The sequence below is a fragment of the Bicyclus anynana genome, chromosome 24, assembly GCF_947172395.1.
Source record: "Bicyclus anynana chromosome 24, ilBicAnyn1.1, whole genome shotgun sequence".
Classification (NCBI taxonomy): Eukaryota; Metazoa; Arthropoda; class Insecta; order Lepidoptera; family Nymphalidae; genus Bicyclus; species Bicyclus anynana.
Genome location: NC_069106.1, coordinates 9,131,036 through 9,142,585, shown reverse-complemented (window position 1 = coordinate 9,142,585; position 11,550 = coordinate 9,131,036). Strand labels below are relative to the sequence as shown.

The 11,550-nt window shown below is 41.8% G+C and overlaps 1 protein-coding gene across 1 annotated transcript; it reads right to left on the bottom strand.

Annotated features, from left to right (window-relative positions):
• Positions 1–1,201: 1,201 nt before the first annotated feature.
• Positions 1,202–10,746, bottom strand: LOC128199439 (uncharacterized). Its single transcript, XM_052888891.1, has 5 exons — positions 10,687–10,746; positions 10,077–10,122; positions 9,508–9,630; positions 8,944–8,982; positions 1,202–1,443 (listed from the first exon to the last, which is right to left on the bottom strand). The coding sequence occupies exons 1-5, from the start codon at positions 10,744–10,746 to the stop codon at positions 1,232–1,234; spliced, it is 480 nt and encodes a 159-aa protein (XP_052744851.1). The 3' UTR covers positions 1,202–1,231.
• Positions 10,747–11,550: the final 804 nt, after the last annotated feature.

The following is an 11,550-nucleotide window of genomic DNA, read 5'->3' as shown; positions in this document are numbered from 1 at the left end:
TTTAATATAATGGTGGTAATAATAGTCGAAAACTTAAAACTAAAGTTACGAGGATTCCAAACGCGCCTTGGTCCGAGAAGAGCCCACAACAAACTCAGACAAGGTTTTTTTTTAATAAAAAATAAAATAAAATATAAAATTCTCATATCTGAATGTTCGTTCCCATACTCCTCCGAAACGGTTTGACCGATTCTAATGTAATTTTTTATGCATATTCAATAAGTCTGAGAATCGGCTACTATCATTATTTTTCAATCCTTCTATTTCAAACCCCTAAGTGATAAGAGTTTTCCACCCTAACATATTTTTCTATATCTACAAACTAATCAAATTAGGGTATGTATCTTTGAAGATTTCATTTGGGGTTGATCCAATAATTAATTATTATTATTAGGAAATTATTATTATTTTTTATTTTATTTTATTAGGAAACACCAGTGACGTAGCGTGCCTTGAAGGGGCCCTGTATCAAAATTAGTTGGGGGGGCCCAAATGAAAGGTAAATTTCTCACAATGTAAAACAAAAATGCTAGTAAAATCAAAATCAAATCAAAATCAAAAATCATTTATTTCAAGTAGGCTCAGTTTACAAGCACTTTTGACACGTCAGTTGACTATTTGTAAAGATTCTACCACCGGTTCGGAAGGCAGGTTCTGCTGTGAAGAAACCGGCAAGAAACTCAACAGTTCAAATCATACAGTATTATAATTTACAATTGATGGTAAATTGATGATAACATTACAATTACTTATAGTTATATTTTTTGTGTAAAGCTGGAAGCTGATCCAATGGCCTCCAAGCGCTTTTATCTTTAAGGAACTCATCAATGTTGTAGTAACCTCGACTAAGTAAATGTTTTTTAACACATTGCTTTAAGCTATGCATTGGCAGGTCCATCAGTCTTGCATCAACTAAATATGACAGTGACTTTAACATAATAAGTAGGATGTATCCAACTTTTGGCTGCTCGCTTAACCCGGGAAATAAAGACATTCCTATTTTACTTTGCCGTTTCTGAAGTGAAACTCCAAACGCAGTTTTTTTTTCGGAAAGCACCAGTTCGGTGTTATTCTGGATTAAATTTTACAATTTTACAAAGTTTTTTTTCACGTGATAAGGGGCTCCTCTAGTCCGGAGGCCCCTTATCATTGATACGGCGGTAGCTACGCCCCTGGGGGACACCCTGTATACCTAGTAATATTATAAATTCGAAAGTAAGTCTGTTTAGGCTTAAACTGATAATTGGAACTTGAACATTTTCAAGCTACTTATTAAATAAAATGGTATTTTTATTTCCAACGGTATTTGTGAAAAATAGCGAATTGTCACATAAACGGAGTCGTGGGCAACAACAAGTCTTCTTATACTATTTATAATTATTGTGAAAATACCTTTTTTGTGTCTGGCTTTGAACATGGGCCCAAATTCTATAGAGGAAGTTCCTGTAATTTTTTAACATATTAGCACTTATCAGTCTTCATGAAAAGATAGATTCATCTTTAACATTCTCTATGATATTAATTAATAGTTGATGGATGAAGCGGATCATGTACCCAATGGTAAATGGAAAACAGTCTTAGTAAGGAATGAGTAGGTGTAACTTATTAGTTTTCTCCCAAAGAAAGTTCTTGCGAGCGATATTTTTTTAATTGGATCAAAGGAATGTGTTCCAAATTCAATCAACGCCAACGGAGTAAGCTATTGAATCATAGTCATATTCATAAAACGCAATCAATCTATGCTCTATACTAATATATAAAGCTAAAGAGTTTGTTTGTTTGTTTGATCGAACGCGCTAATCTCAGGAACTACTGGTTTTGATTCCAAAAAATCTTTCAGTGTTAGATAGCCCTTTTATCGAGGAAGGCTATTGTCTATTTATAATTCCCGAATTCCAACGGGAACGGGAAACACGCGGTGTCAGCTAGTAGGTTACTAGCTGACTAGTAGACTAGACTACTCAGACTTACCGTTTTCCGCAACTAGAAGCCATAATATAAATATTAATTCAATTAAGAAGTATGTGTAATTATTATTAATGGTAAATCCAGGATAATATACCCTACGCAGGTGTGTGGCGGGTTTGTGAATAAGTCCACACAATCAGTTCGGATATTTATTAATGAAACACAAATATAAACTTAAAGATACGTGAAATCTATAAAACACATGGCGCGAGCACAAGTAGGTATCATATCTTTATTAGCGGCGGTAAGCGACTGACTTCTCTCGAACGTGCGGCGCGCGGACGGCTGTCGGCGCGCGGCGAGTCGCTGTGACGTCAACGCAAAACCGGTTTATAGATAAGAAGCTAGGCGGACGGCTCGATGCGCGCGAATTTATGATGTTAATATGCACGTAATATTTATGATTAGGTATTCTTGTTTATATGTAGTTTGTGTATATAAGTTATGTATTATTTATTACTGTAGTTATTTATATTTATTTACTTAGGTGTTATTATTGGTGTGTGTTTAGAAGTGTGCTGGTATATCCATATCACTCCCTTCCAGAGGCCGTAGCTACGGACGATAAAAATCCGGAAATCGGACGCGTCTGCCGGATCTCGTCACGCGTGTGGTATCCGAACTACTGTCCGTGACTTTGGGAGTAACTTGGGTAGGTGGTTTGGAAATTGTGGGGAGATGTGTTTCAGGAGTGGGGTCGGTGGCGGTGTTAAGTATATAGGCCGGCTTAAGGCGGTCTATTGAAACTGTTACCTCTTTACCTTTTAGCCTTATCTTGAAAATTTTGTCATCTCTTTCTATTACTTCATGGGGACCAGAATAAGCAGGATGGAATGTACTTCTCAACGCGTCTTCTCTAAGGAATACGTGGCTGGAGGTAGCTAGATCTTTGTAAATAAATATTTTATTTTTACTATGACGTGAAGCAGGACATGGCTGTAATCGTTCGCAAAATGAACGAATCCTTGCTGTAAAATCAGTAATGTCCGTTGTGGTACTCACGTTGTTTTCGAAGAATTCGCCTGGGAGTCGTAAGGGCTCCCCGTAGACGAGTTCTGCCGACGAACATTGCAGATCGGCTTTGAAGGCACTTCGTATACCTAGTAGCACCAGTGGTAACGTCTCTGTCCAGTTACTATCAGCGTGGCATGTGATTGCTGTTTTAAGTTGGCGATGAAACCTTTCCACTAGGCCATTGCAGGCAGGATGATAAGCCGTGGTTTGACGGTGTTTGAATCCGGTTATTTTGGACAAGCATTTGAATAAGTCTGACTGAAATTGGGCTCCCCGATCTGTCACAATGTCTGTTGGAACTCCGAACCTTGAAATCCAACCAGACAGAAGAGCTTTGGCGACTGTTTGAGCCGTGATATCTACAATGGGGATGACTTCTGACCACCTAGTAAAACGGTCTACTGCTGTCAGACAATAACGATATCCGTTTGAATACGGTAAAGCACCGATAAGATCAATATGTGCGAAAGAAAATCTAGCTCTAGGTAAATCAAATGTACCTAAAGGTGCTGAGACGTGACGATGGATTTTAGAACGCTGGCAAGCTAAACACGTACGCGACCATTCTCTAGAGTCTTTCCTAACAGCTGGCCAAACGAAACGCTGAGCTATGAGTTTAGCGGTGGCATTCGCGCCTGGATGACTTAGTCCGTGAAGACTGTCAAAAACTTGTTTACGTAAGGACGTGGGAACGAAGGGTCTAGGCGTGCCGGTGCTTGTGTCGCAAAGTAATTCGATTTCGCTTCCAGGATCCTTTACTTTAGCTAATCGAAGTGAAGATTGATCGATCAGGTGTAAAAGCTCAGGATCGTCAGTCTGTGCTTTAGCGAGAACTTCAAGGTCAACTGGATTTTGTATTTCATCTACGCGAGACAAGGTATCTGCAACAACGTTATCTTTGCCAGATATGTGACGAATGTCACTCGTGAATTGTGATATTAAATCCAGGTGTCTATACTGACGCGGGGAGCAGTTATTCTTCCGATTGTGGAATGCATAACATAAAGGTTTATGGTCAGTATAGACTATGAAATGGCGGGCCTCAAGCATATGTCGGAAGTATTTGATTCCTTCATATATAGCAAGTAATTCGCGGTCATAGGGCGAGTACTTCTGTTGTGAAGGGCTAAGCTTCCGAGAAAAGAATGCCAAGGGTTGCCAGGCTTTCTCTTTATATTGCTGTAGCACGGCACCTATTGCTAAGTCAGACGCATCTGTGACAAGAGCAAGTTTGGCTTCGCAATCAGGGTGTGCTAATAAGGCTGCATTACATAAACTGTTCTTTGATTGTTCGAAGGCGATGAGAGTTTCGCCTGTCAGGTTTACTGGGTGCGAAGCTTTTACAGAACCGGTTAATAAAGCGTTCAGAGGTGCTTGAATTTTCGCGGCATTAGGTATGAACCTCCGATAAAAGTTAAGCATACCTAAAAAACGTCGAAGAGATTTCACTGTCTGTGGCTTGGGGTATTCCCTGATGGCTTGCACTTTGGATTCCAGTGGCTTAGTACCAGTGGCTGAAATATGATAGCCTAAGAACTCTACTTCTGACACCCCAAAAACACACTTAGAGGTGTTTACTAGAACGCCATACTTCGTCATCCTTTCGAAGAGTACATTGAGATGTCGCTCGTGCTCCGTAGCATCCCTAGAGAAGACTAAAAAATCGTCTAAATAACAATAACAAAAATCCAGACCTCGGGTCATCTCATCTACGAAACGTTGAAACGTTTGGCCTGCGTTCCGTAGTCCAAAGTTCATAAATGGGAACTCGAAGAGGCCAAATGGGGTTGTGACAGCTCCCTTAGGGATGTTAGGTTCGAAAACTGGGATTTGGTTATAGGCTTTGACAAGATCAATGGTGGAAAATACTGTACAACCAGATATGCTATGAGCAAAGTCATGAATGTGTTTTATCGGGTACTTATCTGGTATAGTGCGTGCGTTGAGCTGCCTGTAGTCTCCGCATGGTCGCCAGCCGTTGTCTTTCTTCGGGGCTAAATGTAGGGCGGATGACCAGGGGCTCTCGGAGGGACGCGCTGTTCCATTTCTCAGCATCAGATCGAACTCTTGCTTCGCTATTTTTAACCTGTCAGGAGCTAATCTACGAGGGGGGCATGATATAGGAGGACCGGGTGTAGTGCGGATGTAGTGTTGTGTGTTATGTTTAACTGTGCCTGGTGTACCGGCGGGGCGGGTGATATCGGGGAATTTCAACAGAATATTATGATACCTACTGTTTCCGCCAGCCGGTATCTTAACACTAGTTACGCGCGAGTCGGGTGACATAATACCAGTTATACTACTAATGTTGGTTAGGCTATCGATAAGCTTACGGTTACTTATATCTACTATTAGTTTATAGTAGGAAAGAAAGTCTACGCCGATAATAGGCTTTGTGACATCTGCGATTATAAAGCGCCATGGAAAGTCGCGGCGTAAACCTATATTTATTGTTAATTGAATGTACCCGTAAGTATCGATAGCCGTACCGTTTGCCGCACACAATGTAAAAGAAGTTTTCCGACATTCGCGTAGTGCACTACTCGGGTAAACACAAACATCACTCCCGGTGTCTATTAAAAAGTTCCTCTTGGTGACGCGGTCGGTGACAAATAGGCGACCCGGTGACTTTGAGCAGTCGTCTGTCGCCATTATCGACTGCCCTGCGAGTTTCCCAACCTGCCGTAGTCACATGGTTTGGTACACTTCGTGGCCTTAGCGCCAAACTTGGAGTGGTACCAGCAGGTTGGGAATTTTTCATAGTTACTCGTAGACCTGGACCTGGAACGTCTGCGATTGTTGTAGCGCTCGGGGTTTCTGCCCTGCCTGTTTAGTTGCATCGTCAGGTTTTTCACAGCTTGCTTCAGCTCCGCTATCTCCCTTGACATTACTTCCATACTGGAACCTGGGGCGGCTTGGGCTGCAGAAGTTGAACAGGCGTTGACGTGGGGAAGCGGCGAGACGATGTCACAGACCCTGTCGGCTAGGTCTGCTAAATTATCTAATGCTCCAGAGGGTTGTGAAGCGATCAACGCCTGAATGTTTGGTGGCAGTCTGCTGCACCACATGCTTTTAATAAATTCCTCTGGGATAGAGGGGCCAGCCAAGCTCTGGAGGTGACGTAAAAATTGTGATGGCTTTCGGCTTCCCAACTCCTCATATTTTAGCAGTTGTTGTATCTTCCTGTCGCGGGAGGCCGAAAGCCGTTTGATAAGCTCCTCCTTTAATTTTTTGTACTTGTTGGTCGCCGGGGGGGAGGTAATCAGATCTTTTACCTCTTTTGAATGTACATTGTCGAGGTTACTCACGATATAAAAAAATTTTGTATCCTCTGACGTTACCCCGGCGATCTCAAACTGGCTTTCAATCTGTGCGAACCACAACTCTGGGTCGTCCGGCCAAAATGGTGGAACCTTTATTTTTATATTATGGTTCAACGTTTGTTCCGCTGTATGTACCGGTTTTGTACGCTTCTTGCATCGACGCGTGGTAATTCGGTCTTCCGACTTAACGGTGGCATCCGTGTCACTGCTGTCGTTCTCCATTTATATTTTCACGTGTTCCAGCGGGGTCACCAGTGTGGCGGGTTTGTGAATAAGTCCACACAATCAGTTCGGATATTTATTAATGAAACACAAATATAAACTTAAAGATACGTGAAATCTATAAAACACATGGCGCGAGCACAAGTAGGTATCATATCTTTATTAGCGGCGGTAAGCGACTGACTTCTCTCGAACGTGCGGCGCGCGGACGGCTGTCGGCGCGCGGCGAGTCGCTGTGACGTCAACGCAAAACCGGTTTATAGATAAGAAGCTAGGCGGACGGCTCGATGCGCGCGAATTTATGATGTTAATATGCACGTAATATTTATGATTAGGTATTCTTGTTTATATGTAGTTTGTGTATATAAGTTATGTATTATTTATTACTGTAGTTATTTATATTTATTTACTTAGGTGTTATTATTGGTGTGTGTTTAGAAGTGTGCTGGTATATCCATAGGTGTACAAAGTTTTTGATTAGAGTAAACTCTGCCTCTAGGCAATATACGTACTAGGCCTGTAGCCATGTGGCACGTCGATTCTCTTTCTACTAACGCTACCTATCTTACCTTATCAGCCGATAGACGTCCACAGCTGGACATAGGTATAATAAAACGACTTATGTTGCACCGGAAGAGAACTAAACTTTATTTGTCTTTGACACACATTGTTACACAGCTTTGATATGTGCGTAGAGTGACGAATCAATTGTTAATATAAGCTTCGCTTTCGTTTTCGCATCAACTGCGGCTTCTTCAGGATCCGACTTCGTGACTTTGATGCACTCCAAAGTCCCTTCCAAAATGAGAAAATTCTCCGCGGCGAAAGCCCATTCCTGGTAGTTCTCTCTTCCTTTTAATTTGGGCACACTCACAACATAATTCGAAGCCATTTTATTCGTTCGTCGTCGTTATCAACCCATATACGGCTCACTGCTGAGCTCGAGTCTCTTCTCTAAATGAGAGGGGTTAGGCCAATAGTCCACCACGCTGGCCCAATGCGGATTGGCAGACTTCACACACGCAGAGTATTAAGAAAATCTCTGGCGTACAGGTTTCCTCGCGATGTTTTCCTTCACCGTTTGAGACACGTGATATTTTAATTTCGTAAAATGCACACAACTGAAAAGTTGGAGGTGCATGCCCCGGACCGTATTCAAACCCACACCCTCCGGAATTGGAGGCAGAGGTCATATCCACTGGGCTATCACGTCTCAGCCCAGTGGATATGACCTCTGCCATCTCAAACCATTTTAATAATTTATTTTTACTGGGCCCATAACCTATAATAAAAAGTTTAGTTCTCTTCCGGTGCAACATAAGTCGTTTTATTATAATAGGCATCTTGCATGGACCTCTAAGCACAACAGTTTTGAGCCGCCAGCATCCAGCGGCTCCCTGCAACCCGCTTCATATCTTCGGTCCACCTAGTGGGGGGTTCGACCTACACTGCACTATCCGATGCGGAAAAATTCATCCCTGCGAATGACCAACCCGCATGCCCAGCGTGGTCATTCTTTGGGCATTACCCTATATCAGGGGTGGCCAACTTGATTTGACCCAAAATCTCCTGTTTACTATTGAAACCCTGTACGATCTACCAATTACATACCTAATGAAATCTTAAATGAAACAGGATAGCACAATCATGTAGTATTTTCTTATTTTATTAAAATAAAAAACATAAATGAAAAAATAATTCACTAGGTACTTATTTACCTACTCGTATATATTAATGTAAGTAGGTATTGCGTCTTTTGTAACCAATTCATAGATATCACTATGATCAATGGAATCATTAAACCGATGAATTGAACCAACTTCTCAAATTTCTGAAATCGCTAAAGCGAATTTCGAAGTCTGCTATCACTGCTCTAATTTCTGTCGATTAATTCTCAGAAATTAAGTTGTAGGTAGGTTTTTCATAATAAGATCCTTGATATTTACAAATTGTTCAATTTTTTTCTTTTTTATGTCACTATCATTTATTATAATTTTTATAAAAATTATACAAGATGATGCGTGAAGGAGTTGGTGATTACGTTGTGCAGTCTGGTCTACGTATTTACTTACATTTTATACCTCGACACGATCTACTGGACTAACAGTCGTGATCGACCGGTCGATCGCGATCGACATGTTGGCCATCCCTGCCCTATATGGACAAAGACAAACGCTAACGCTTCAAAATTTTAACTGGAGGTGACTAAAACTCACATTCCGTACTAGGTGGAGTCTGTCATACCCCAAAAACAAAATTTAAACATCGAACGGTGAACGCACTTCTTCAAATGGCTCCTTAATACTACACCCGGGAATTTTTCTCTACCTCGCGATGATTCCATGAGATGCTGAGATATTCGTCTCATAGTGCTATTTGAGTAATAAAAGAATTGTGATGATGATAACTCACTCACCTTTCACTCGAAGAAGTAGGTTTGTTGAATTTTCGGCATCTTAAACAAAATAGCGTAAAATGATTTTCAAAAACCGACTTCGCATTCACCTTTAATTCTATGCAGTGTTTTATTAGGTACCTTCTAACAGATGCTTGTAATAACTCTTCATACACACCCTTAGACCAGTTATTAATGGTCTAAGTACACACCCTACAAAGTGCCGGTCTGTGTATGAATCTATACAAATATTATAAAGCTGAAGAGTGTGTTCGTTTGTTTGATTGAACGCGCTAATCTCAGGAACTACTGGTTCGATTTGAAACTTTTTTTCAGTGTTAGATAGATTAGATGTGCCCGTTTATCAAGGAAGGCTATAGGCTATATATTATCCCGGCATTACCAATTTTCAATTCCTTGGAAATTCGTTACGAATAGAAGCGATAGTCGCAGAATGAAAACATTGAAAACTCTCACAGAACACAGTAATGCTGTAGGTATAGGCGGCAGTATGAAATATGGTGTAAGCATCCTACTTCCCCGGACGACCTCTGTCATAAAAGTACTACTACAACTATAGAATACCTTCAACTATCCGTCGTATATAAGGTCCGGCGTTCTGGTACCCGTGACTCAACACGGCGCGAGAGATCCTGCCGCGCAAAGTCTTGAGCCACAGCGGCTCTGACGATGGTGATGCTACCGTAGCTGGAAACATACAAGGTATGACAGTGGCGCAGCGTGACTTAGCACGTTCGCTGCGGCACTGATTTTTCTGTACTTTCCCCTGACGCGGTACGAGGTTTTTTGACCTCGTACCGTACCTTCTGTTATGCGGAACGGGGATTATCAACCTCTTAACTCTTGATGACGCTAAATTCCTTTTTTTATGGTATAGCGAACGTGTTAGAGGGGTCCTGTATTAAAATTAGTTGGAGGGCCAATAGACGAGAGGCAAATCTCGGAAAGTTTATTTTTCACCAGATTAGGTAATACTAGAGGTAATAATTAGATTACTTATTACAATTTTTTGCTTTCACACGTAAGGGGCCCCTGTAATCCGGGAGCCCCTCATTGATACTGATACGACGTTAGCTACGCCCCTGATGACGGCTATGTCGTAATAGGCTAGTTGACTAATTTTAAAAACTTACTCGAATAGTGGCTGCCTCGTTCTGCAGCAACATATTGTGTAAATTGCTGTGTAAAATAAGTAAATTATTATGGACGAATTAGTAGTTAGCAGAATGTTTGTATTATTGTAGTAAGTACCTACAGTAAATACCTAAGCATGTTCGCACTAAGTGTCGCCACACACGGACCACACGCGACAGCCACAAACGCCGCTACAAGAAGCAAGAAGGGGTCACAAAAGTAGCTGTAGCACGCGACAGTCACTCGTGGCTGGAGGTCGACACTTGTGGTCGGTGGCTGCTGCTTTTTTAACCCATAGACCTTGTACAGAAGGGGCGAATTCTTCGCGAATCGTATAGCGCGAATTCATACGCGCGTTGTCGAAGTACTAGACATCAATACATCGCGTCCACAAGCATCGCGCGAATTCAAAATACGCGCGTAAATCGCGTGCACTACGCCAGACTTTCGACTCGCGCGTGATTCGCGCGTATTGCGCGCGAGTCAAGATACTAGGGAAGCCTTGTTGCGTCCAGTTAACGCGTGAACCAAAGAGTAGAGTAAGTATAGTGAACTCTAGAGCGAATGCACGTTCAACTCCATGTTTCGTACTGAATTCCTCCCCAATACTCGCGCGTTGGTACGCGCCTTGTGGGCCCTTTCTGGACAAAGCCATACATGCAGTATCATAATCGCGCGAGTGGCGTTTGGCGGCGTTTAGTGGCCGGTGCGGGCCATAAGAAGCGAGCAGCGACGATTGTAGCGTGTGGCGGCCACCGGCGTCAACCGTGTGCGGCGAGTCATTATAAAATGTATGAAAACTACAGGAAATATGCCGGTAGCGGCGTTTTGTGGTTGTGGCAGGTGGCCCGTGTGTGGAGAGCCCTAAAATAGGGAGGTACCTACCTAGGTACCTTCCTATTTTACTTTGTAGGTAAGTCTGTATAATATCATTAACTATCTTTTTTATTTCAAAGGGTATACACGTAGATAGGTATAGCTACATAGCTTCTTCCATACTGGCCCTATTACATTTACACACAAATCGGTTTAGTAATTTGGTTTTGAAATCAAAGTAACTGTACTAAGTGAACGAAATTGTATATACCTACAGAATAAAATTCTGTCTTAGCCCTCATTCGCACGAGAGTTTTTTTAACGGGCGTCTAAAAAGTGTTCACATATAGTATGAAGTTAAATGTATTTATAACGCTCAAAATTGAAAATGCAACACTTCGACAAAGAGTTTTGTTTTAAAAACGCTGTCGTGTGAACATATACTTGGTAATGCATTTGTTGTATTTGAACGCTTTTTGACGTTAAAAAAACTCTCGTGCGAATGGAGGCTAGAGTAGGTCCTTATCTAAATAGTCTGAGGGTTTAAATAACACACGCTTTTTTTCGCAACATGGGGATTTTTTTTTTAATTTTTATTCATATTATCAATGTAGGCGGGACACATAGTTCGAAGAGCCCATGGACGTTGGGGTCGCA